Below are 27650 nucleotides of genomic sequence, written 5' to 3'. Positions count from 1 at the left end.
ATAGAATAGAATAGAATAGAATAGAATAGAATAGAATAGAATAGAATAGAATAGAATAGAATAGAATTCTTTATTGGCCAAGTGTGATTGGACACACAAGGAAGTTGTCTTCGGTGCAAATGCTCTCAAAGTACATAAAAAGACAAGAGACATTCGTCAAGAATCATAAGGTACAACACTTATCATATTTTTCGGAATATAAGACGCACCGGAGTATAAGACGCATCTACCTTTTTTGGTAAGGAAAAGAAGAAAAAGAAATCTCCCTCCTAGCAATTTTGCCTTCTTGCAGCAAACAGCAAACAGCCTGCTTTACTTTCATTTTCGTTTTCAGCATAGCTTGATTAGCACAAGAAAAAAAAAAATGCTCCCAGCAATTTACCTCCTTGCAGCAAGCAGCAGAGCCCTGCGCAAAACAGCTGAGAGCAAATCAGCTGAGAGTCAGGAGGCCGATCCAATCAACTTGTGCTAATTAGGCTGTTCTGAAGCTGCAAGGAGCTGTTTTTTCTTGCTGTTTGTTGCAAGGAGGTAAATTGCTGGGAGGCAGAGGCCAAAGGGTGGGGGCCAGTGGGTGGGCGGGGCTACATTCGGTGTGTAAGACGCACATAAATTTTCACCCCCTTTTAGGAGGGAAAAAGGTGCGTTTTATACTCCGAAGAATACAGTAATGATAGTCATAGGGTACAAATAAGTAATCAGGAAACAATATCACTATAAATCGTAAGGATACAGCATCAAGTTACAGTCATACGTGGGAGAAGATAGGTGATAGGAACGATGGGAAGACTAATAGTAATAGTAATGCAGATTTAGTGAATAGTTTGACAGTGTTGAGGGAATGATTTGTTTAGCAGAGTGATGGCGTTTGGGGAAAAAACTGTCCTTGTGTCTAGTTGTTCTGGTGTGCAGTGCTCAATAGTGTCGTTTTGAGGGTAGGAGTCGAAACAATTTATGTCCTGGATGCGAGGGGTTTGAGAAGCTGATTCTGCTCCTAACAGGTCATCCTCGATTTACGGCTACGATCAGCCCCAAATTTCTGTGGCTAATTTCGAGACAGTCCTTAAGTGACTTCTGTCCCGTTTTACCACCTTTTCTTGCCACCGTCGTCAAGTGGATCGCGGCAGCTGTTAAATTAGTACCACGGCGGTTAAGGGAACCTGGCTTTTGCTCTCAGAAGGTTGTCGCCAAAGGGAATCACGCGATCCTGGGCCACTGCAACCATAAATATCACCCAGTTGCCGAGCGTCCAAATTTTTGGCGAGCATGGGGATGCGGCAACGGTTGTTAAGTGTTAAAAAAACGGAAGAAAAAGTCACTTTTTCCTGGGCTGTTATAACTTTGAACGGTCATTAAATGATCGGCTATAAGTCAAGGACTACCTGGGTTTGCCAGGAGGTTGAGCTAGAACTGCTAAATCCGTGTCTTTCCTCCCCCATGCAAGATTTGCTCCCGCTGCCTATTAACAGCTCCACCCTTTGCGAAGATGTCATCCATCTGGATTCAGATTGATTGGTTGGTTGATTGATTGATTGATTGATCTCCATCCTCCCTCCTATCCCTTGTTTTTCCTCCTGCAGAGGTTTGTGGAAATGGTGGGCTCAATATCTAGAAGGCCAGGCCGACTTAGAAGCGGCTTTCAAATATTACGAGCTGGCTCAGGATTATTTTTCCATGGTCCGTATCCATTGCTTCCTGGGTAACATCCAGAAGGTAAGTTCGCTTTCTTTTAACAGAGTTGGAAGGGACCTTGTAGGTCATCTAGTCCAACCCCCCACCCAAGCAGGAGACCCTACACCATTTCTGACAGACGGCAGTCCAGTCTCTACTTGAAAGCCTCCAGTGATGAAGCTCCCACAACTTCCAAAGTCAACCTCTGTTCCATGGGTTGGTTGTTCTCACTGTCAGAAAATTTCTCCTTATTTCTAGGTTGAATCTCTCCTTGGTCAGTTTCCATCCGTTATTCCTTGTCTGGCCTTCGGGTGCCTTGGAAAATAGCTTGACCCCCTTCCTCCTCAAGAGTTCCAAAGGTGCTTTTTTTTCCAAGAGGCAACTGGACTTCCTTGGTTTTTTTCCTTGAAGACGTTTCGCCTCATCCAAGAAGCTTCTTCAGAACTGAAGAAAGCTTCTTGGATGAGAGGCGAAACGTCTTCAAGGAAAAAAAAACAAGGAAGTCCAGTTGCCTCTTGAAAAAAAAGCATCTTTGGGACAACCACGACCTGGATGACAGAGACTCTCCGTAGATGCTCCTTCAGAGGTGTCAGTGGGTGGTTCAAAGCAGAGAAAGAATTGGGGTTTTCTCTCTTTTTTTTTTTCCTTCAGGCTGCCGAAATAGCAAACGCCACAGGCAATTGGGCAGCTTCTTACCACGTTGCCCGTCAGTATGAGAGCCGCGAGGACATCAAGCAGGCGGTGCACTTCTACACCCGGGCTCAAGCGTTTAATAACGCCATCCGTTTGTGTAAGGTACGGGCAACCTTCAATTGATCCCTGAGCTGCTGAGGTTACTATTGTAGACTTCCTGAGTTGTGCTGACTTGGCAATCTCCATCAAAAGGTGGGAGTTGGATGAGGCTGAAGACCTTTCAGATCAGGAGTGGGCTGCTGTAGGTTTGCAGGGGTTCGGGAGAACCTCTAGCTAAGATTCTGTGCAGTTCGGAGAACCGCCAAATCCCACGCCTGGCTGGCCACGCCCACCCAACCATGCCCCTCCCAGGAGTCCCCATGTGGCCCATTTTGGATGCAGGTAACTGCAGGATGTGTTCAGGGAGGAGGGAAAATGGGCCTACTAGAAGTAGGGCCTCCGGAGTCTGGGGAGGCCGGTTTCGCCCTCCCAGAGGCTCGAGGAAAGCCTCCGGAGCCTGGGGAGGGCAAAAACGCCCACCCACCGCCATGGTGAAGGATGCCGACTAGGCCACGCCCACCATGGCCACGCTCTCCCAGCAACCGGGCAGAGAACCCCTTGCTAAAATTTTTGAAGCCCACCCCTGTTTCGGATGTTTCTCAGAAGATGCCACCCCAACCCAACACAATAGCTGGGGTAGCCACAGGATCTTGTTCTTTTTTGTCGAAGTAACAAATTACATCCCGAGTTCTCCCAGGGTTGTGACGTGTCTAGAAAAGGCATGGGACTTTTTATCATCCGACTCTCAATTACAGGCAGTCCTCATTCAGCGACGGGCTTCGTAAGCAACTCTTTGTTAGGACAGTGATTAAAAAGGTGTCATTCCTCACACGTATGACCTTTGCTGGTTTGGAAAGCCGAAGGAAGATCGTAAGCACGGTGGCAGTTTTAGAAGAAAAAACATTGGAAAGAGCAAGGGCAAATCTTTGCTACCTTTAACCACGAAAGGCCTGAAAGCGAGGTTTGTTTGTTTGTTTAAACCAGGAAAACCAGCTGGACGACCAGTTAATGAACCTGGCTCTTCTCAGTTCCCCAGAAGACATGATAGAAGCTGCCCGTTACTATGAAGGAAGAGGAGAACAAATGGACCAAGCTGTGACGCTCTACCACAAGGTATCCCTTCACCCCAGGGTGGGTACCGAGTATAGAATATAACAGAGTTGGAAAGGGACCTTGGAGGTCTTCTAGTCCAACCCCTTGCTTGAGCAAGAGACCCAATACCTTTTCAGACAAACAGTTGTCCAGTCTCTTCTTCAAAACCTCCAGTGATGGAGCACCCACAACTTCTGAAGGCAAGCTGTTCCATTGATTCATTGTTCTAACTCTCAGGAAATTTCTTCTTATTTCTAGGTTGCTTCTCTCCTTGATTACCTTCCACCCATTGCTTCTTGTCCTGCCTTCAGGTGCTTTGGAGAATAGGTTGACACCTCCCCTCTTCTCTGCAACAGCCCCTCAGACATTGGAAGACCCTTACCATGTCAACGCAAGTCCTTCTCTTAGATCAGAGGTCTTCAAACTTGGCAGCTTTAAGACTTGTGGACTTCAACTCCTAGAATTCTCCAGCCAGCTATGCTGCCAAGTTTGAAGACCTCTGTTTTAGTTAGACAAGACAATTCCAGCAACCGTTAATCATAGGATTGAGCCTCCAGTCCCCTAATTGTCTTTGTTGCTCAGCCCTCTTTCTAGAGTCTCAACATCTTTTTTTTTTTGTATCATGGTGACCAGAACGGGACACGGCAGTGATTGAAACTAAAACAAATCCTGCATCGCCACGAAGGAACTTTCTCGATAAGAGGCTGCTAAAAACTCAAAATCTCTCTTTTTTTCTCTCTCTCTCTCTTGACAGGCTGGACACTTGTCCAAGGCTCTGGAGTTGGCCTTTGCCACCGAGCAATTTGCAGCCTTGCAACTGGTTGCAGAAGATTTGGATGAGAAGTCCGACCCGACCCTCCTGGCTCGCTGCTCCGATTTTTTCATCGAGCATTCTCAGTACGAGAAGGCCGTTAAGCTGTTGCTCGCTGCCAAAAAGGTAATGTCGCATTTCCGGAAATAAGGGTCTGTTCTGCGAATTGAAAGCCTTACGATGGTTTAGCTCCATCCAGATGGATGGATGGAAATATGGATGGATGGATGGATAGATAGACAGACAGACAGAGAGATATGGTAGGTAGGTAGATAGATAGATAGATAGATAGATAGATAGATAGATAGATAGATAGATAGATAGATAGATAGATAGATAGATAGATAGATAGATGATAGACAGACAGACAGACAGATAGATAGATAGATAGATAGATAGATAGATAGATGATAGACAGACAGACAGACAGATAGATAGATAGACAGACAGACAGACACAGACAGACAGATAGATAGATAGACAGACAGACAGACACAGACAGACAGACAGACAGACAGACAGACAGACATAGGGAGGGATGGACGGACGGACAGACAGAGACAGAGACAGATATAGAGATGGATGGATAGATAGGGAGAGAGAATATATATATATGGAGAACATTTATCTTCCAACATTCATTCTTTCTCAGATACGGAAACATATGCCTGAAATTCTAAAGTCAACCAAGAATGGTTTTCTTTTCTTTTTTCCACCTTGTTCCTCTGGTGCGTTTTTTTAATGCCAGTTTTGTCACTTAATGTCACAAATCCTTCACTGATTAGAGATTTGGGTTCTTCTTGGTCCCAACAGCTTCGTGCTTTTTGGGGAAGCCTAGGGCAGAACAATTCCCTCCTCCCACCAGATGTTTAACTGAGTTGGCTCTTGCCTTCCTTCTATCTGTGTCCCAGTACCAGGATGCCTTGCAGCTTTGCCTGCTGCAGAACCTGACCATCACCGAAGAGATGGCGGAGAAGATGACCATCTCAAAGGATTCCAAGGAACTTTCCGAAGACTCCCGGCGGGAGCTCCTGGAGCAGATCGCCGACTGTTGCATGAGGCAGGGCAATTACCACATGGCCACTAAGAAATATACCCAAGCAGGAAACAAGCTGAAGGTAAGAAGGGGGGAGAAGGAGAGGCCTCAGCTCATTTAATGGTCCTCGACCTACGACCACAATTGAGCCCAAAGTTTCCATTGCTAAGCAAAGCGAGGCTGCTTCAGTGACTTACGCCCCATGTTGACCTTCTTTGCTGCAGTTGTTACTGAATCATTGCCGTTGTTAAGTGACTCACGTGGCTAAGTGAATCCTTCTTCTTCCCCCATTGACTGTTGACTGGGGAGTTCACAAACGGGGATCCCTTGACCCCTGGACAGGACAACTGTCATAAGTACATGCCAGTTGCCAAGCACCTGAAGTTTGTTCACGGGGGACGTTGCAACGGTCGTAAATGTGAAAAGCGGTCATTAAGTCACTATTTGTCGTAACTTTGAATGGTCACTGAACAAATGGTTGTAAGCCGAGAACTATAATGCTGTAATGCTGGCCTTGAGTAACTACTGCTAGGGAGAATCAGATTCCTCTGAGAAAAACACTGTTCCTACCTAAGAACGGTGACCTCAATCCATGCTGGGATGACTCCAGTGGTGAAATGTAAAATTTGTTACTGCCGGTTCTGTGGGCGTGGCTTGGTGGGAGTTAATGTGATTAGGTGGGCATGGCCAACTTTTTTTTTTTTTTTTACTTTAAAAGCATTTAAAATCAGCTGAAGAGGTTGTAAAAAAAATGCTTTTAAAAGCCTCTGACGATCCCAGCTGAGTTGCCTGATCGTCAGAGGCTTTTGTTTTCTTTTAAAAGCATTTTTTGTTTTGCTTTTAAAAGAAAAAAAAAAGCCTCTGACGATTGCGTGGCTCAGCTGGGCATGTTGGGGGTGGCAGGGATTTTTGCTACTGGTTCTCCAAACCACCCACCACCATCGCTACCAGATGGGAGGGGATCCGGTCCGAACCGGGAGCATTTCACCCCTGGATGACTCTTTCTTGGGCGTCCTAGGTTTTCACAGATTTAATTGTACAACAGTCTACAAGAGCCGCCTGCAGATTGCTCAGAACGTTCTAGAAGGCGGAACTTGTCACATTGCAGGATATTGATACAGGGGTACTCAACGATTAGACCCAGTTCAGCTGTCATCTCAGAGCATGACTTAAAGAGTCCCCTGCTTGGGGTCTTTATTGGATAGATGTTGTTATCAGAGTAACAAAGTAGGAAGGGACTTTGGAGGTCTTCTAGTCCACCCTCCTGCTGAAGCAGGAGACCCTATACCATTTGTGACAAATGGCTGTCCAATCACTTCTTTAAAACCTCCAGTGATGGAGTACCCACGACTTCTGAAGGCAAGCCGTTCCATTCATTGATTGTTCATACTCATTTATATATGGTGTTTGATTTTGACTTTTTGAACGATATCAGAGCCATAGCTTATACGTCCTCTTTAACAAACCTTGTTCTAAACAAATTTGTTTTATGGGGGTTGAAAGATGTAGTGCCTTATAAACATAACTGAAACACTCAGTATCTCTTGAGGTCTTTGCATCCTTCTTGCTTCCACTTGCTGGTGAACAAGCGGCCTCAATTCTACCCCCTTATGCTGGTCTGCGACCGTAATGATGATTAGATTTGATGCCACTCTACCCTTTTCGTTGTGTAGGCCATGAGGGCTCTGCTGAAATCTGGCGATACCGAAAAGATTGTGTTCTTTGCCGGCGTCTCGAGACAAAGGGAGATTTACATCATGGCTGCCAATTATCTGCAGACTCTGGACTGTCGCAAAGATCCAGAGATCATGAAGAACATCATCAGCTTCTACACCAAAGGAAGAGCTCTGGATCTCTTGGCTGGGTTTTATGATGCGTGTGCTCAGGTGGGTGAGGATCCCGCCTCAGATCCTCCACACCAAACCTTCCCAACTTGGTCAGTTAGGAAAGAAAGACTCCTGGCCCATGATTAGCCAAAAATATGCTTTACTAAAGGGGATGCGGTGGCTCAGTGGCTAAGATGCTGAACTTGTCGATCAGAAAGGTTGGCAGTTCAGCGGTTCGAATCCCTAGTGCCGCATAACGGGTTGAGCTCCCGTTACTTGTCCCAGCTTCTGCTAACCTAGCAGTTCAAAAGCAGATAAAAATGCAAGTAGAAAAATAGGGACTACCTTTGGTGGGAAGGTAACAGTGTTCCATGCGCCTTTGGCGTTGAGTCATGCTGGCCACAGGACCACGGAGACGTCTTCGGACAGCGCTGGCTGTTCGGCTTTGAAACAGAAATGAGCACCGCCCCCTAGAGTCGGGAACGACTAGCATATATGTGCGAGGGGAACCTTTACCTTTATATTTATTAAGTTTATACGCCACCCGTCTCACTATCCAAAATGCCTCCGGGCAGCTTACAATACAGGTATGTGCGAGGGAAACCTTTACCCTTTAACAGCAGAAGAGCCCGTTCCTCTTTCCTTCCTTGCAGGTGGAAGTGGATGAATTCCAGAATTATGAGAAGGCCTTGGGAGCCCTGACCGAGGCGTACAAGTGTATGTCCAAGGCCAAGACCCGGAGCCCAGTCGAGCAAGAGAACAAGCTTGCACACCTACAGAGCAAGATGACACTAGTGAAGAGATTTATTCAAGCCCGGAGGTAAGAGGGAGCCCTGAGGAGATTTTTACAGCAATTGTTTCTCAACCTTGGCAACTTTAAGATGGGTGGACTTCAACTCCCTGAATTCCCCAGCTAGCAGTGCTGTTTTATAGTACAGGTAGTCCTCAGCTGAAGGCCACAATTTTAAAAATTTCCAATGATGGAGCACCCACAACTTCTGGAGGGAAGCCGTTCCACCGATTTAATTGTTCTGTCAGGAAATTTCTCCTTAGTTCTAGGTTGCTTCTCTCCTTGATTAGTCTCCATCCATTGCTTCTTGTCCTGGCCTTAAGTGCTTTGGAGAATAGCTTGACTCCCTCTTCCTTGGGGCAGCCCCTGAGATATTGGAAGACTGCTATCATGTCTCCCCTAGTCCTTCTTTTCATTAAATTAGACATACCCAGTTCCTGCAACCGTTCTTCATATGTTTTAGCCTCCAATCCCCTAATCCTTTTTGTTGCTGGTGCATTTTTTTCCTCCCCTTCTAAGGCTTTACTCCGAGGACCCCAAAGAGGCCATCAGACAGTGTGAACTGCTCCTGGGAGAACCTGATCTTGATACCACCATCCGCCTGGGGGACGTTCTGGGATTCTTGGTGGATCATCATTTGCAGATGCAAGAATTCCAGATGGTGAGTGTCTCCAGGGCCCACAAGCCACTTAAATAATTCTTATTCAGCAGCACCCACAGCCCTGTCCGTTGCTGTGGAACTGTACGGCTGCAGATACTGGCAGGACGACTTCGTAATTTAATGCTTCTCCATGTTAAAAACTGTTAAAACATTCCTAAAATATTATTCATTTTATTGTTTATGCCTGGCATTGGTTCAGGCAGTACATTTTAGCAATAACACTTAGACTTATATACCGTTTCACAGTGCTTTGCAGCCCTCTCTAAGCGGTTTACAGAGTCAGCCTCTTGCCCCCAACAATCTGGCTCCTCATTTTACCCACCTCGGGAGGATGGGAGGCTGAGTCAACCTTGAGCCGGTGAGATTTGAACTGCCGAACTGCAGCTAGCAGTCAGCTGAAGTAGCCTGCAGTACTGTACTCTAACCACTGCGCCGCCTCAGCTCTTCTAATTTTAATGATTCGCTTGAAATTTTGAGTGGTCGGAAAGTATATACTGCCATTATAGGCATCCCTTGAATTGGGACTGTAATTGAGCCCATCCTTTTGTTAATTTGCGAGTCATAAAGCAGACCCAATTTTATGATTTTTATGGCTGTCGTTAAGTGAGCCCCTTGTTTGCTATGGAGTGTTTTTAGCATAAGTAAAAAACAAACAAACAAACATTGTAAATCAGTTGTGTGACTACGGGGTGCTGCAAAGGGCTATTAATGTGGACCACTTGCTGAACACTCAAAAATTCACAGTCATGTGATGTAGAGTGATGGACAGCAGAAGTTTAAACCTGGATCATACGTCGCTTTCTCAAGGTCCGTTGTAACTTCGGTTGCTAAGCAACCTGTACTTCTAATTTTCTCTATGTAAAAAGTAGGGAGATTTCAGATAGCATTCAAAAGATCTCCTATTTGCCTTTTTTTAGATTTTTTAAAATTTCTGAATCCCCAGGTGACTCTCTTATCCATCCTGAATAACTGTCCATCGTTGGCGACAGGACCTGGGGACGATGTATAAACACAGTCACCTGGGCCTTGCCGTGTTACCATTCGACAGTATTCTGGTACCTCTTTCTCCCCACCTGGATGGATTGGGAGAGAGGAAGTCGGAGGAAGCAATTATGTAGGGCCATCTGGAGAAGAGATGATTCACACGCTTCCAGCAGGAAGCGCCCACATGGCCCACTTTCAAACAGGGAAGCCAGAATTTACAGGCCAAAAGGAACTGCTCGTCTCAACCCCCCCCCCCCCCCGGTGCTCTCTAGCGTTTGAGCGAAGAAGAGGCAGCGTTAAAATATGCAGCAAATTCAGCGTACAGCTATGTGTTTTCTTTTGTTTTGTTTGCTATCTGTAGGAAGAGTTTGTAGAAAAACTATTACAATGAATGCCACCTCTTTCCCATTCCCATGGCTATCCTGGATTATGGATTCTTGTTGTGGTTATTAGTTGCGAAGTCATGTCCGACCCATCGTCACTCCATGGACAACGTTCCTCCAGGCCTTCCTGTCCTCTACCATCCTCTGGAGTCCATTTAAGCTTCAGTGACTCCATCCAGCCACCTCCTTCTCTGCCGTCCCCTTCTTTTGCCCTCAATCGTTCCCAGCATTAGGCTCTTCTCCAGGGAGTCCTTCCTTCTCATTAGGTGGCCAAAGTATTTGAGTTTCATCTTCAGGATCTGGCCTCCTAAAGAGCAGTCAGGGTTGATCTCCTCTAGGACTGACAGGTTTGATGGCCTTGCAGTCCAAGGGACTCGCAGGAGTCTTCTCCAGCACCAGAGTTCAAAGGCCTCCATTCTTTGGCACTCAGCCTTCCTTATGGTCAAATTTCACAGCCATACATTGCAAGTGGGAAAACCATCGCCTTGACTATGCGCACTTTTGTTGGCAGGGTGATGTCTCTGTTTTTTAGTATGCTGTCTAGATTTGCCATAGCTATCCTCCCCAGGGGCAAGCGTCTTTTAATTTCTTGGGATTATGGATTAAGGTTACACAAATGCTTTTATGATTGTTTTTGTGTAGGCCTTCATGACAAAGGCTTATAGATTGTGAAGAAATTGCTCGATTGGACTTGTGCGAATTGTAAATGAACATGAATGTTTAACTTAAAAAAAAACCACCCCCAATTCCATAGGTTGCGTTGGAAACCGATGTATGCATTATTCGCGTGTTGTGTGAAGCCAGGCAATTGCTGATTGCTCTACAAACCATGGCTTAGCTCAGTGTCTCCTTTGTGAAAAAGAACAGCTGCGTTGTTGACAAGAGAAATCTCAGCTAAACACACTACAGGTGGCCCTCAACGTACGACGACAATTGAGCCCCATATTTCTGTTGCTAGGCAAGACAGTGGTTAAGTGAAATTTTGTCCCATTTTATGACCTCTCTTGCTGCAGCCGTTATGCAAATCACTGCAGTTGTTAACAACACAGCTGTGAAAAGAATTTGGCTTCCCCATGGACTTTGCTTGTCAGAAGGTCAGCAAAGGGGAATGGCGTGACCCCAGGACACTGCAACCGTCATAAATATGAACCAGTTGCCACGCATTCCAAATTTTGATCACGTGATCCTGGGGATGCTGCAACGGTCATAAGTGTGACAGTCATAAGTCACTATTTTCAGTGCCATTGTAACTTCAGTCACTCAACAAATGGTTGTAAGTTGAGGACCACCTATATTAATCCAGGGGTCCCCAACCATGGCATGCCAGTAACCGATCCACACAAACAAGTGAAGCCCCATCCGTGGGATGGAGGCAGTTTTATGCAAAACCACACCCCCTCCAGTCCACAGAAAAAACTTTCTCCATGGAACCAATCCCTGGTGTCCAAAAGGTTGGGGGCCACTGTATTAATAATAAGTAATAATAATAATAATAATGATAATAATAATAACAACAACAACAACAACAACCCTAACCCTAAAGTCGGTTGTCGAGAGTGAGACCCATTGTCATCGAGGCCCTTGGTACCATGTCCAAGAATTTTACAAAACACATAAAGAAATTGCAGCTTCCTGCAATAACACCAGCGGAACTGCAAAAAACTGCACTACTCGGAACATCGTATATTTTAAGAAAGTACTTGGTTGATACCTAGGATGCTGGCAGCAACCCGTATCAACCATTAGCACCAGTCAATGGTATTTGTGATGCATTTTTGAATGTTCAGTTGACTTGAGTTTCATGTTTAATGAATAAAGTAAATAATAATAATAAATGGTTGATACCAAGGACGCTGGCAGCAACCCGTATCAACCATTAGCACCAGACAATCGTATTTGTGACACATTTTTAAATGTTTAGTTGACTGTGTTTATGTTTAATGAATAAAAGAGATAATAATAATAAGTTGGCCGAGGCATCTCCAGCCACTTAAGTTTCCTGGGTTGGGCTCAGATCGTAAAACCACCTGTGAACGCCATCCCTTCTTTTTTCATCAGGCCTATCGGTACCTGGAGGAAATGCGGAAGAAAATCCCCTGCGTGAATCTCAACTACTACGTGAACCAGCAGACGGTCGAGGCAGTGCACCGAGGGCTGGGCATCCCCCTCGGCCGAAACACCGCTTCGGAGAGAGTTCGCCACAACAGCATGGAGGACAAGGAGATCGAAGAAGTGGCCGATGAGGCAGAGCCCTCCTGAATGGCTCTGTGAGGACTTTGGAGGCACAGCGCCCGCATTTCGGGTATGGTGAGGAGAAAGACAAATGGACTCATCAGCCTTGCTCTGTAATCCTTGTGATTCAACCGATCCTTGGAACCTGGGAGGTGTTCGGCATTCCACAGGTTTTTACATCCCTTTTAAAATATTCCGAGACGGTTTCGAAGGTATCTTCTTCATATTCGTATTAAATATTTTAGATACACAACTCACTTGTGTCTTTTTGTGCAGCCTTAAATCTGAAGAACAAGAGGTTGGGAATGGCCAGAAGAGTAATACAAAATGGCAGGCGTAAAGTTAATTCCAGGCAATCTTAAAAGGCTCCAGTCTGGGTCAGTCCACCGGGACCAGAGATTTAGTCTTCCGAGTTTTCGGACTCGTACTTGGAGCTCATCCTCGGGGAACTTCTCTCTACCGGAACATGTGCTTTGGGCTATTCTATGTGTAGTATTTATGTGGTACCTGATTATGTGTAGCTTATTGGTTGATTGGGGAGTCGATGGCCGGCTATTGGCTCTTGTTTCCTTATGCTGCCGAGTCCTTGATTCCTACATAGGTAGAGGTAAAGATTCCCCTTGCACATATGTGCTAGTCGTTCCCGACTCTAGGGGGCAGTGCTCATCTCCGTTTCAAAGCCGTTGAGCCAGCGGTGTCAGATGTCTCCGTGGTCATGTGGCTGGCATGACTAAACGCCGAAGGCACACAGAATGCTGTTACCTTCCCACCAAAAGTGGTCCCTACTTTTCTACTTGCATTTTTTACATGCTTTCGAATTGCTAGGTTGGCAGAAACTGGGACAAGTAATGGGAGCTCACCCCGTTACGTGGCACTAGGGATTCGAATTGCCAAACTTTCGATCCACAAGCTCAGCATCTTAGCCACTTTTTTTTTTTTTTTAAATTTGATTTATATGCCGCCCTTCTCCGGAGACTCAGGGCGGCTTACAATGCGTTAAGCAATAGCCTTCATACTTTTGTATATTTTATACAAAGTCAGCTTATTGCCCCCACAAACTGGGTCCTCATTTCACCTACCTTAGAAAGGATGGAAGGCTGAGTCAACCTTGAGCCTTGGAGAGATTCGAACCAGCAGAAATTGCAGGCAGCTGTGTTAATAACAGGGTGCTTGGACCACTGTACTATCAAGGCTCTGAGCCACCGCGTCCCTACTGGCTCCTACATAAGCCGGTGGTAAATTAGCACTCCTGTTGACTGACAAAGAGGATCATTTCGCAGGCTTCAATCATTTCCCTGGCTATTTTTGTACCTGCTCAACCAACAATCTGAGTAGCTGCAAAATTGAATGCATGTCCTAAAAGGCTTTTCCCATTAAGAAGGCTGAATTTGTCAAGAGGATCCACTTTCTTTGGCCACAGAACCCTTTGTACAGAACGGGCCCTTTAGAAAAAACAGCCTGTCCCAGCCCAGAATGGCTTTTAATAAACGTTTCCCCTTTTTTTGGCTTGGGAAATACACTGTCCAGCTCCCGCTACGTCAACACCCAAGGCAGGCATCATCAATTCCTACTCGGAAGCAAATGTGTTTTGTTTTCCTCTGTGAAAATGTCCGGCAGTTCTAAAACTTTGCTTTTGACTTTCAGTAAATTTGGCCAAGACCATAAATAACTAGGACTAAATTTACATGTCGGTTAGTAACAGCATCCGTCAGTTGTAAGTGCCACGCTAAGTCCAGATGTCTCTGCCTTTCCAGCTCGAGGCCCTTTGTCCCGTTCTCCTAAAAACCTGGGGACATTTGCATCCATCAGCTTTTTAGGGAGCTCCTTCAAGCTTTTTTTTCAGGTTTTCCATTAGTAGCAGATTCTGCAGCGCTAAATGTCTGCAATCGCCATCTGGGTCCTTCTCCGCGACATCTATTAAAAAAAATAAAAAAATAGGAAGAGGCAGAGAAGAGAGAAAAACCGACTTGAGGAAATTCCTGTAAAGCATTAGTTGAACTGTCAAGCGGAGGAACAATAAACGGAAGCTAAGCTGGATATGAAAAGGGTTTTCTGCGTTGGAGACCGCATTTTATTTAGCAACTTTTATTACATTGTGTTCTTCCACTTACAACTGTGCTTTCTTGGCACGAAGATCAAAAAATTTCTATTTTTTACACACAACAGATAGTCCTTGACGTATGACCACAATTGAGCCCAAACTTTCTGCTGTTAAATCAGACATTTGCGAACTGAGTTTGCCCCTTTTATGACCTTTCTTGCCACAGTTGTTAAGTGAATCACCGCAGCTGATAACTTAATCCAGTTGTTAAATGGATCTGGCTTCCCCACTGACTTTGCTTGTCAGGAGGTTGCAAAAGGGGATCACGTGACCCAGCGACGGTCATAAATATGAACCAGTTGCCAAGCAACTGATCACATGATCATTGGGAATGCTGGAAAGGTCATAAGTGTGAAAAACGGTCACAAGTCACATTTTTCAGTGTCGTTGAAATGGTTGCTAAACAAACTGTTGTAATTTGAGGACTACCTGTATTCTCCCTAGCCACGTGGCTGAGTAAATATTGAGGATGTTCTGTTTTTCAGAAACATGATTTTAATCAGAAATATACTTATCGTTGGTTCTCCCATAAATAATTGTTTTTTTATAATATTTTTATATTTTATAATATTTTTATAAAATAATATTTTTTGCAAAATATTAGTTGATACATTGATTGGGGCATCCTTCCATGAAGGTTTATCTATTTATACTTCATATTTCTTAATTGCCATCTCCCTCCAAGATTCTCTTGGAAGACATCTGAGAGGTGAATGGTGGACTTCTACTTTTGATCACCCAGAGGTGCCTTTTTTAAAATAGTAGCTGATGACCTGGCGCTGCCTGGGTATTTTTTCATTCTAATCCCCCCGCCAGCTCCTGTGCACATGATCCCCCCCCCGGGGTTCATTTTGGGCCTAGTAGGCCTCCCTGCAGCCTCCTGTGAGCCAAAACAGGATGCAGGACAGCCGCACCACCCCCCAGGCCCCGTTTTTGGCCTAGTACTCCTCCCTGCAGCCAAAACAGGCCATAGGGGGGCTAGCACCACACACCCCTGCGCTCCCCCTGCCCCCGCGTGGTAGAGACCCAAATATCAGGTGGCTGGCGGGAGGCGTGTGTACATGCACGGTTGAGCTGAGCTGGGCTCTGTGTGCCACCTGTGTGCCAGGACATCCATACCCACAAACACTCCAAGGGGTGTTAGGGATGTCTTACCCCCACAGTATTTTCTTCCAGAGGGTATATCATCTGTGTACCAAGTTTGGTTGGAATTGCTTGAGGTGTTCCAGAATTATGCTGGAACAAACATACATACATCATTTTTTATACATGTAAAATAATAGTAAGATAAAAAAGAAGATAAGATAAGAAGAAGATACATCAAGTCTGTAATAAGAATCTCAAAACAGCCTTCCACAACCTCAGCAGAGCTTCTTCAGCTATGAAAAGAGAGATGGACTCCTTTGTATGATGGGGCATAAATAGTCCTTGGATATACACACCAAAATACCCCCCCCAAAAAACCCCCACAAAACCCATATATTATACAGCACTGAATCCAATCCTTTTCTTCCCCCACCCCCAGAGATCAAAATATGGGGAACTGAGTTCCCACTGCCTTTCCCCACAATTGTAAATGGTTAAAAACTAGGAGAGTTTCCTGCAATTTTGAAGGAGGAAGCAGGTGGAAAATTTTACAGTGTAATCCATGAAACTTTAAACAAAATACAGAAAAAAATCCCCACCCCTTTTCAGGTTAAACTCCAGTTCAGCCCATGTTCATGAGATGGCCTCATCTACTTTAACTTCATCGCTGCAAGAGACTGTTGACCCATTCCCTCAATCTTGCGTTACGGGCCATATCTAAGACAGCTGAAGTTTGGCCAAACATTGGTGCTTTGAATGCTATGCAGAAAACCTAAGAGAAATCAAGATGATGGAGGTCCTCCAGATCATGGTTGTCCCAAAGATGCTTTTTTTTCCCCCACGAGGCAACTGGACTTTCTGGTTTTTCTTTGAAGGCGTTTTGCTTCTCGTCCAAGAAGCTTCTTCAGCTCTGAAGAAGCTTCTTGGACGAGAAGCAAAATGCCTTCAAAGAAAAACCAGAAAGTCTAGTTGCCTCTTGAAAAAAAGCACCTTTGAGACAGGATGATGATGATGATGATGATGATGATTTATTCAATTTCTATACCGCCCTACTCCCGAAGGACTCATTGATGTCTCTCTACTCTTTACCCACAAGGATGCAGAAGCCACCATGAAATGCAACTTCATCTGCTCGAGTTCTGCCTGAGACAGCTGTTGGTAGGAGGTTTGGGGGGAGGAGCAGCTCTGTGTGTGTGTGTGTGTGTGTGTGTGTGTGTGTGTGTGTGTGTGTGTGTGTGTGTGTATGCAGCCTGGCATCTTTGTTCCTGATCCGCATGCAAAGTGGAAATCAGGATATGAGACCAGCAAAGTCCCCAAAAGTGTGAGGATATCCTGTGCGCATAAGTTGAGCGCTCGACTCCAGCCACCAGGTCAGGCTGGGTACATGACTCACTCCCACAGCCCCGCTCTGTTGCTGAAGTGGGCAGGAGACTTTGAGAACCGGAGCTAAGGGTACATTAAAGTCCATCATGTACAAGTGCCCCCAAATTACGTCAAAGTGCTAAACAAATTAACATTTTTTTTTTCAATGCTAGGGACCAGCTTGGACCTCAACTGAAGGACAATCAAATCTCGGAACCTCTGAGTACAGATTTATTAAAGGTAAAGGTTCCCTTCGCACATATGTGCTAGTTGTTCCTGACTCTAGGGGGCGGTGCTCATCTCCGTTTCAAAGCCGAAGAGCCAGCGCTGTCTGATGACGTCTCCGTGGTCATGTGGCCAGCATGACTCAACGCCAAAGGCACACGGAACACTGTTACCTTCCCACCAAAGGTGGTCCCTATTTTTCTACTTGCATTTTTTTTTTTACGTGCTTTTGAACTGCTAGGTTGGCAGAAGCTGGGACAAGTAACGGGAGCTCACCCCATTACGCGGCGCTAGGGATTCGAACCGCTGAACTGCCGACCTTCTGATCAACAAGCTCAGCATCCTAGCCACCGTGTCCCTTGTAGAATACATACAATAAATACAGATTTATTAGGCATGTCATATTGGCACATCTGGTGAAAACCCGACTCTGAAAGTCCCACGGTTTTCCCCACCCAAGTTAAAAGTCAAAGTTCTTTCCCCCCCAGTCCGCATGTCCATCACATGATCCAATCCGGTCACAGCCCCAACCCCAGTTGGTTCCAGTCCACGCCTCCCCAGCACCTGGTGAAATTGACCTTGGTTCCCAGGAGAAAGAATTTTATTTTGGCTACAAGTCCCCAGCTATCTCTATTTCCCCCCCCCCCACACTTCCATTTCCACAGCTCCAACCAGCCTTGCCGTGGCAGCCCTGAAGATGCTCCAAAATGGCTTCGGGGTCGAGAGCAGGAAGCCCTATTTATAAATCTTAACACTCCCCCCACAAGACAAAAACTCTTCCACCCAGATCATCTAAATGCCCCGTTTTTGCCCCGGGTTCTGACTGGCCCAAAATGCAACTCTTGCTCCTTTCAGCTCAGACGCAGACTTAAGATATTGCTGACTCGGCGAGATCGGCCCGGAGGAGGAGGAAAACGGCTCGTCGTGTCATGGGAAAGGAGGGCTCTCGGTGGCCTCTTCCCTTTTAAGGGCACAGGACATGGGCTCCCGAGGCAAGGATCAAAGGACTGGCTTTGTCAAACGTTGCTTCCTCTCCGTACTCCGTCCCCCCCGTGGGAAGCCGTCTTGCTTCCTGCTGATTCCTGGCATCTCACCCTTCAGGAGGGACGAGGTGGTTCAGGTCTCGTGCTTGGTGACCTTCACGGAAGATCCCATCGTCCATTCCCTTCCAGAGCGGGCTGTTTTCTCCTCCGCTCTGGAGCGCCAGGAGAAACCAACCAGCTTAGCTGGATGCGCTTAAACTTGCTATCCATTCCGAGAAAGCGGGCTCCTGCACAGCATCAAACTAGACCTCCCAACTGTGGGGTCAGCAAATCACCACAAGATCAAACTTGCGTTTATTGCAAAAGGCAGCTTTTGCAATAAAGGGGGCAAAATGGCTCCTTTGGCAAAGTCTGACGGCTTGTGGAAATATACCTCGGCTGTGCTTTGTAGGTACAGGGGTTCTGCAACCTTAAAAACACTCAAAAGAGCCATTTGGACCTGTTTCCCACAGAAAAGAAAACACCGGGAGCCACAAAACCTGGATGGGCGTGGCCAACTCGTCACTCCCACCCAGTCACATGACCCAATAAGCCATGCCTTCCCAGATTTTGTGGCTCCCGGTGTTTTCTGTGGGAAATGAGTCTCTCTCTCCCTCCCCTTCTCTCTCTCATTTGTTTCCCTCTTTTCCCTCTTTCTTATTCGCTCCCTCCAGCTCTCTCTCATTTCTATCGCCCTCTCTCTCTCCCCTTCTCTTTCTCTCTCATTTGTTTCCCTCTCTTTTCCCTCTTTCTTATTCGCTCCCTCCAGCTCTCTCTCATTTCTATCGCCTCTCTCCCCTTCTCTTTCTCTCTCTCATGTTTCTCTCTCTTTTCCCTCTTTCTTATTCGCTCCCTCCAGCTCTCTCTCATTTCTATCGCCTCTCTCTCCCCTTCTCTTTCTCTCTCTCATCTGTTTCCCTCTCTTTTCCCTCTTTCTTATTCGCTCCCTCCAGCTCTCTCTCATTTCTATCGCCTCTCTCTCCCCTTCTCTTTCTCTCTCTCATCTGTTTCCCTTTTCCCTCTTTCTTATTCGCTCCCTCCAGCTCTCTCTCATTTCTATCGCCTCTCTCCCCTTCTCTTTCTCTCTCTCATCTGTTTCCCTCTCTTTTCCCTCTTTCTTATTCGCTCCCTCCAGCTCTCTCCCCCCTTCTCTTTCTCTCTCTCATCTGTTTCCCTCTCTTTTCCCTCTTTCTTATTCGCTCCCTCCAGCTCTCTCTCATTTCTATCGCCCTCTCTCTCTCCCCTTCTCTTTCTCTCTCTCATCTGTTTCTCTCTTTTCCCTCTTTCTTATTCGCTCCCTCCAGCTCTCTCATTTCTATCGCCCTCTCTCTCTCCCCTTCTCTTTCTCTCTCTCATCTGTTTCTCTCTCTTTTCCCTTTCTTATTCGCTCCCTCCAGCTCTCTCTCATTTCTATCGCCTCTCTCTCCCCTTCTCTTTCTCTCTCATCTGTTTCCCTCTCTTTTCCCTTTCTTATTCGCTCCCTCCAGCTCTCTCTCATTTCTATCGCCTCTCTCTCCCCTTCTCTTTCTCTCTCTCATCTGTTTCCCTCTCTTTTCCCTCTTTCTTATTCGCTCCCTCCAGCTCTCTCATTTCTATCGCCCTCTCTCTCTCCCCTTCTCTTTCTCTCTCATCTGTTTCCCTCTTTTCCCTTTCTTATTCGCTCCCTCCAGCTCTCTCTCATTTCTATCGCCCTCTCTCTCTCCCCTTCTCTTTCTCTCTCATCTGTTTCTCTCTCTTTTCCCTCTTTCTTATTCGCTCCCTCCAGCTCTCTCATTTCTATCGCCTCTCTCTCCCCTTCTCTTTCTCTCTCTCATCTGTTTCCCTCTCTTTTCCCTCTTTCTTATTCGCTCCCTCCAGCTCTCTCATTTCTATCGCCCTCTCTCTCTCCCCTTCTCTTTCTCTCTCTCATCTGTTTCTCTCTCTTTTTACTCTCTCTTTCCTTCCCTCATTTTCTCATTTCTCTTTCTCCCCTTCTCTCTCTCTCTCTCTCTCTGGGTTGGCAGGGAGCCGCAGGAGAGGGGTCAAAGAGCCACATGTAGCTCCGGAGCCGCAGGTTGCCGACACTCACTATAGGACAAGCTCAGATATTTTGCATCTCCGTGAGATCAGAGCCATTGCAGGGAGGGTCTTCTCCACTACATACAGAGCGTCCTTGACTTACAACAGTTCATTTAGCAACCCTTCCAAGTTACAATGGAACTGAAAAAAAAAAGGAATTTATGGCCATTTTTTCACACTTAACGACCGATGCAGCATCTCCACGGCTTCGTGTTTTACATTCGGATGCTTGAACAGGTGACTCACAAATGTACGACGCTTGCCGTGTCCCCGGGGTCACGTGATCCCCTTTTGCGACTTTCTGACACGCGAAGTCCAGATTCACTTAACAACAGTGTTACTAATTGAACAACCGCAGTGATTCGCCTAACAACGGTGGCGAGAAAAAGTCGTAAAATGGGGCAAGACTCACTTGAACGAATGTCTCAACTTAGCCACAGAAACGTTGGGCTCAATTGCGGTTGTAAGTGGAGGACTACCTGTATCATGGCCTCGGAACTCCTGGACCAAGCCAAGCTGGTTGAAATCTCCTCTCTACCGATCTTCTGGCAGATGGCAGAGTTTCTAATTCTGGCAAAAATGTTCCTCTCCCAGACGCATCTCCTTCCTGTCTCAAGGTTTAATTGCTTCACTCTACTGCCGTCTCCGGCTCCCTTTTCAACAGCAGCTACTTTCAGCATTGTTTAAGAAAAAGGTTAGCCAAGATACTTTTTAAGAAGTGCATTCAAACTCCAGTTTCTCATCCTTGCATTTGCACACACCAACTGCTTTGGTCAGGCTGAGGACCTGTGTAACTGCACGAGTCAAAAACAGGGCTGTGATCTCTCTTTTTGATTGTGCAGTACAGACCCCTCGCATCCTGGACCTAAACAGTTTCAACTCCTACCCTCAAAACGATGCTATAGGGCACTGCACACCAGAACAACTAGACGACACAAGGACAGTTTTTTCCCGAACGCCATCACTCCGCTAAACAAATAATTCCCTCAACACTGTCAAACTATTCACTAAGTCTGCATTACTTTTACTATGAATATTCGCATCGTTCCTATCACCCATCTCCTCCCATACGTTACAACTGCATGACTGTAACTCTGTTGCTGGTATCCTTACGATTTATATTGATTGTTTCCTAGTATGATTCGATTGCTTATTTGTACCCTATGACTATCATTAAGTGTTATATCTTATGATTCTTGACAAATGTCTCTTGTCTTTTTAAGTACACTGAAAGCGTATGCACCAAAGACAAATTCCTTCTGTGTCCAATCACACTTGGCCAATAAAGAATTCTATCATCCATCCATCCATCCATCCATCCATCCATCCATCCATCCATCCATCCATCCATCTATCTATCTATCTATCATCTACCTACCTACCTACCTACCTACCTACCTACCTACCGTATCTATCTATCTATCTATCTATCTATCTATCTATCTATCTATCTATCTACCTACCTACCTACCTACCTACCTACCTACCTACCTACCTACCTACCTGCCGTATCTATCTATCTATCTATCTATCTATCTATCTATCTATCTATCTATCTATCTATCATCTTAGCAATGCCGCTGATCACAATGATTTCTTTCTAACAGTTGTGTCAGGTTGGCACTGAAAATGAGGCGTACCTATCTAAAGCTTCAACAAACACACCAAAAACTTTGTAAAGCTCTCCTTTCCAATAGCCTGGCTTTTCCCAGCTTCTTCTCACCTGCCAGCCAAGCTTGAGTCTCTAGAACTTCCTCTGTCATGTCGTCCAGAAGGTACTCAGCAGGTACACTGAGGAGTATGGAGGAGACTGAAGACAGAAGACCATGCCGCACGTATCTGCAGAAGGAAGAAATGCCCTGGTGAATGCATGCAGGAATAGCAATAGACTTATATACCGCTTTACAGTGCTTTATAGCCCTCTCTAAGCAGTTTTACAGAGTCAGCCTCTTGCCCCCAACAATCTGGGTCCTCATTTGACCCACCTCGGAAGGATGAGTCAACCTTGAGCCAGTCAGGATCGAACTCCTGGCAGTCGGCAGAGTTAGCCTGCAATATTGCACTCTAACCACTGCACTACCAGGAAAGAGAATGAGAAAGGGAAATGAGAAATGGAATTGAGGGAGGGAGGGAGGGAGGGAGGGAGGGAGGGAGGAAGGGAGGGAGGAAGGAAGGAAGGAAGGAAGGAAGGAAGGAAGGAAAATGAGAAGGAAAGGAAGGAAGGAAAATGAGAAGAAAAAGAAGGAAGGAAAAGGAAGGAAGGAAGGAAGGAAGGAAGGAAGGAAGGAAGGAAGGAAGGAAGGAAGGAAGGAAGGAAGGAAGGAAGGAAGGAAGGAAGGAAGGAAGGAAGGATCAATAGCATATACCACTTCACAGCCCTCTCTAACTGGTTTACAGAATCAACCTGTTTCCCCCAACAATCTGGGACCTCATTTTACTCACCTTGGAAGGACGGAAGGCTGAGTCAACCTTGAGCCTGGTGAGATTCGAACTGCCAAATTGCAGGCAGCCAGCAGCCAGCAGAAGTAGCCTGCAGTACTGCACTTTAACCACTGGGCCACCGTGGCTCATTTTCCTATGCAATGGACATGAATCTGTTTTGCAGCTCCGCTCATTTTATTTTGCTGCTGAGAACACCAGTCCAGTGCCTTGATGTCTATTCTGCATTCTAAAGAACCGAGCTTTGGACCTCGGTGTCAAAATCCCCGTTTTTAACTCTCTTACAGAGTAGGAAATATTACAACGGCCACAAGTTACAATAAAGCATCTTTCCTAAGTGATGCACCCATTATGAACAATTCCAAACAAAAAAAGGAACAGAGATTCCAAAAAAAAAAAACCAGTCTACGTTCTCTTGACTTTTATGGATGGAAACTAATCAAGGAGAGAACCAACCTAGAACTAAGGAGAAATTTACTGAGAGTGAGGACAATTAATCAATAGAATGAGTTGCCACCAGAACTTGTGGCTGCTCCGTCACTGGAGGCTTTTAAGAAGAGATTGGACAGCCATTCGTCTTGAAATGGTATAGGGCAGTGATGGCTAACCTTTTTGTCGTCGCGTGCCAAAAGTGGGGGGGAGCGCGGGCGGGGTCGCATGTGTCCCCACCCATAATTCAATGTGCCCCGCGCATGCACGCACAACCCCGCCCACACTTTTGGCACGTGATAGCACAGTGGGCCCGGTAGGCCTATTTTTCACCCTCCCCAGGCTCCAGAGTCTTTCTGGGAGGCTGGGGAGGGAGAAAATGCCCCCCCCACCGAGGCCCTTCGGAGGCTGGAAATAGCTTCTTTCCCGACTTCTGGTGGGCCCGAAAATCAGCTGGCCGGCTCGTACATTTGCGCTGGAGCTGAGCTAGGACAATGCTTGCATGCCCCCAGATATGGCTCCACGTGCCACCTGTGGCATGTGTGCCATAGGTTCGCCATCATGGGTAGAGGGTTTCCTGCTTGAGGTTGGACTAGAAAACCTCTGAGGTCCCTTCCATAACACTTGTTATTCTGTTATTTTGACTTTTGTAAAAACTAGAGGAGGGCAATATGACTTCAAATGTTGTTTGTTTGTTTGTTTGTTTGTTTGTTTGTTTGTTTGTTTGTTTGTTTGTTTGTTTTTAAATTTGTATACCGCCCTTCTCCCTGAGGACTCAGGGCAGTGAACAGCCAAGTAAAAGCATAAACTACAAACATTAAAATACAATTAAAAAGATATATATAAATTTGGCCCCATGATTAAAAACAATAACAAACAATTAAAACCATTTTAAAAAGTGTTAGGCCAGCCCGGCTTGCTGGAAAAAGAAGGTTTTAAGGGCACGGCGGAAGGCACCGAGGTCTTGGATTCTCCTTATCTCTGGGGGCAGCTGATTCCAGAGGGTAGGTGTCCCCACAGAGAAGGCCCTCCCTTCTCTGTTCCCATGCTCAGTGCTTTAGTGAAGATTGGAAATCCAAGAACAGAAAATTAGGCCAAAGTGAGACAACTACATCATTCCGTCTCACTAGGCTATTGGTTTTTCATGTACTTTTCAAATTCATCTAAGTCAGTGTTTCTGCTAGCTGGGGAATTCTGGGAGTTGACGTCCAGCCATTTTAAAGTCCCCCGAAGTTGAGAAACAAAGATTTTAAGTGTTCACAAAAACTTACGTGTCGGTGTGGAAACGCAGAGCCCAGACAAACTCCAGCAATGCCTTTCCCATTGCAGGTGTTACCTGCCCCCCCCAAAAGAAAAAAAAACACAGAAGAAAATCCAGGTGAGCAAGAAAGAGAAGGAGAATCTCAAAGAGATGCAGATAATGGAAAACGGAGATGGTCTGAGTCATCAGACATTCTGAGATAGGAAAACCAAAAGAATGATAAAGTTAACACGAAGAAAAGGCTTCAGCTGCTCTTTAATCATACAGCAGTTGAGATGGGCCAATTCTGCTCTACCTAAGGCCTTGATTTCAGGCAACAGGCGTGCCCAGAGGTGGGTTTCAGCAGGTTCTGACCAGTTCTGGAGAACCGGTAGCGGAAATTTTGAGTAGTTCGGAGAAGCAGTTGTAAAAATTCTGACTGGCCCCGCCCCCATCTATTCTCTGCCTCCCAAGTCCCAGCTGATCGGGAGGAAATGGGGATTTTGCAATAACCTTCCCCTGCCATACTCACCAAGCCATGCCACGTCCACAGAACCAGTAGTAAAAAAAAATTGAAATCCAGCACTGTGCAGGCACAAGTGTTTAACTTGGTTGATTGGAAACTTAATTTGGCTTGTGGGCTTCGTTTATTGTGTGATTCCATGCGTTGCGCAGGTCTTAAAAAAATGAATTCATTGCCCCCCGTTTTCCCCTCAAAGCAGGGGTGAAATCCAACAGGTTCTGGAGAATCGGTAGCGGAAATTTTGAGTAGTTCGGAGAACCGGTAGTAAAAATTCTGACTGGCCTCGCCCCCATCTATTCTCTGCCTCCCAAGTCCCAGCTGATCAGGTGGAAATGGGGATTTTGCATTAACCTTCCCTGGATTGGGGAGGGAATGGAGATTTTACAGTATCCTTCCCTTGCCCTGCCCACCAAGCCATTCCACGCCCACCAAGCCACACCCACAGAACCGGTAGTAAAAATTTTTGAAACCCAACACTGGCTGTGCCCATCTTCTGAAGGTACCCATGCCTCCAATGGCAGAGGAAGCAGAAGCAGAGGAAGCAGACCCCATGAGAACACTCTCCATTCTTCTCACCGCAGCATGGACAGCAAAGTACATGAGAATCGCCAACGTGTGTACCAGTCGTCCTAGGACCAGGTGATCGTCCCCCAACAGGTCAAAGGTGGTCAGAGGCCTGGAAGGCAGAGAGAAAGCAAATGTTTTGATTGGCTTAACAAGCCATGGGTTGGGCAACTGTTCCACTTGGGGTTCACCTCGTATTGTTTGAAGCTCAAGGTAATACAGAGGTGGGGAACTATGGCCTCTTTATGACTCTTGGACTTCAACTCCCAGAATTCCTGAGTGAGCCAGCATGGCTGGCTCAGGAATTCTGGGAGTTGAAGTCCACAAGCCATAAAAGAGCCATAGTTCCCCATCCCTGATATAATAGACTATGGCAGTATTGATGAACCTTTTTGCCAAAACAGGAGAGTGTGTGTGTGCGTGGGGGAGTGCCGCAAACTGGAAGAGCAGCTGAGCTTCCAGTTTCTGGCGTGCGTTTGCGCGCCGGTCATATCTTCTGGTTTCTGGCGTACAAATACCAGCTAGCCAGCGCACAAGCACAGATTGGAAACCGGAAGCTCAGCTTCCCGGTGTACGCATGTGTGCCAGGGAGTTGCTGTTCCGATTTCCGGTGCTCCCACGTGCACAAACACCAGCTGACCGGCGTGCATGTGCGCGCCGGAACCCGGAAAGCAACGGGCAACGACTGGCGTGCCCGGAAAGACATCCCTGTGTGCCACTTCCGGCATGCGTGGGGCACGGGCTATGGGGCTACGGTAATCATAAAATTTGTTGTAGAGGATTTGCAAGCGTTGGGCAATGCTTCAGAATTACAGAAGTACGCGCACACACAGTTCTGGCTTGTGGCCCATGAAAACAGCTGCAGAACTTCCCTGGATTGTATAGGATCTGCCACTCATTAAAGCAGCTGCATCCCTAAGAGGAAATCTGTTCCAAAAGGACCTGAAGATTGGTCTCACCTGTCAAAGTTCCGAAGAAGTGGGAAGAAGAAATGGCCAGCAATTGGAGCGAACTGGTTAGGAGTGCCCAAAGGTTGTGCTTGGGACGGGCCCTGTATCAGACAAAGAATAAGGGTTGGATACGAGGCAGCAGGAGACGCTTTGACAATAAGACATGTGGCGTTTTCCCTCCCAAAATAGACCCATAGAAGAATTTCTTTGCTTGCAAGAGATTGTTTTGCAGTCGGTCACTGCCCTATAAGGATGGGAAACAGGAAAAGAGGTTGAAAAAACCCGTATTTCTTTTTTTAAAAAAATCCATTTGTAAAGCTGCCCATTTTAGCAATTTACTCTGCGTGGTGAATGGTAGAAAACAGAATAAAAACAAATATATCCTGAGGACAAAAAATATGTAGCAGCCAAGAAAAACAACACAGTAAACAGCACTAGGAGAAAGGTCCTTTCTTGGTGGCCCCAGACCAGGCCCCGAATGAGGTCTTCAGGGTCCTATGAAAGGTTAGGGACTAACTCTCCAGCACACCCCTTATTTACTACTATCATTCTCACTGTTCATCAAGTCATCCTTTGGGTCCTGATTCTTAGTCACTTGGGACTCCAGGATGTAGATTAACTAACTTGGCATCCAGGAAGTGCTGAATAAGCTCCCATCATTCCACTAGTTTGGAAGAATTAAGGCTGAGGACATCCAACTAGTCACTTACTGAGCAGAAGGAACTGTGACTGAGACAGTGTCAGGCCCAAAGACGACACAATAAAATCCAATCAAGTTCAATCCTTTATTTGCTTACACCTAATAGACAGACTCTTGCCAGAGTAAAGCGATGACTTTCTAACCTAATGGATCAGGGGTGGGCATCAAAAATTTTAGCAAGGGGTTTTCTGCCTGGCTGCTGGATGGGCGTGGCCATGGTGGGCGTGGCCTAGTCCGCCTCCTGCACCATGGTGGGAGGGGGTGTTTTTGCCCTCCCCGGGCTCCGAAGGCTTTTCTTGAGCCTCTGGGAGGGCGAAAAAGGCCTCCCCAGGCTCCAGAGGCCCTCTGGAGGCCAGAAACCTCCGGTAGGCCCGTTTTTTGCCCTCCCCGAGTCTCTGCGTGTGCCCTGCATTTACCTGCATCCAAAACGGGCCGCATGGGGACTCCTGGGAGGGGCGGGGTGGGAGGGGCCAGCCAGGAGTGGGATTTGGGGGTTCTCCGAACTGCACTGAATCTTAGCTAGAGGTTCTCCCAAACCCCTGCGAACCCCCAGCAGTCCACCCCTGTAATGGATGTATCCTGAAAAATTCTAGGGTGTGGCTACCCTAAACCTCTTCCTCCTTCCCCCATTCAGCTCAGGACTATCCAATCTCTTATTTTGGGCTTTTCTCTGGAATGCGCTGCCTCCTCAAGAAACTGTGGAGCTGCTGAGATTCTCCACCTCCTTCTGCAGGTC

At 46.4% G+C, this 27650-nt stretch overlaps 2 protein-coding genes across 2 annotated transcripts in view; one reads left to right on the top strand and one right to left on the bottom strand.

Moving 5' to 3' along the window:
- Positions 1–12468, top strand: part of IFT140 (intraflagellar transport 140) — a 99796-nt gene extending 87328 nt beyond the window's left edge. Inside the window, exons 22-30 of the mRNA XM_087878387.1 lie at positions 1578–1710; positions 2320–2463; positions 3385–3513; positions 4247–4429; positions 5215–5421; positions 7013–7225; positions 7819–7985; positions 8475–8616; positions 12042–12468. Coding sequence (XP_087734513.1) covers positions 1578–1710; positions 2320–2463; positions 3385–3513; positions 4247–4429; positions 5215–5421; positions 7013–7225; positions 7819–7985; positions 8475–8616; positions 12042–12242 — 1519 coding nt within the window. The 3' untranslated portion in view covers positions 12243–12468. The remainder of the gene's footprint in view (positions 1–1577; positions 1711–2319; positions 2464–3384; positions 3514–4246; positions 4430–5214; positions 5422–7012; positions 7226–7818; positions 7986–8474; positions 8617–12041) is intronic.
- Positions 12469–13678: 1210 nt separating this feature from the next.
- Positions 13679–27650, bottom strand: part of TELO2 (telomere maintenance 2) — a 33781-nt gene continuing 19809 nt past the window's right edge. The window contains exons 17-21 of the mRNA XM_060692935.2: positions 26224–26315; positions 25277–25376; positions 24209–24273; positions 21793–21908; positions 13679–14129 (exon numbers count right to left, since the gene is read on the bottom strand). Of these exons, the coding sequence (XP_060548918.2) occupies positions 14029–14129; positions 21793–21908; positions 24209–24273; positions 25277–25376; positions 26224–26315 (474 nt within the window). The 3' untranslated portion in view covers positions 13679–14028. The remainder of the gene's footprint in view (positions 14130–21792; positions 21909–24208; positions 24274–25276; positions 25377–26223; positions 26316–27650) is intronic.

This window comes from Pantherophis guttatus, chromosome 14, assembly GCF_059756535.1.
Source record: "Pantherophis guttatus breed Tessera chromosome 14, ASM5975653v1, whole genome shotgun sequence".
Taxonomy (NCBI): domain Eukaryota; kingdom Metazoa; phylum Chordata; class Lepidosauria; order Squamata; family Colubridae; genus Pantherophis; species Pantherophis guttatus.
This window is presented reverse-complemented; position numbering and strand designations above follow the sequence as displayed.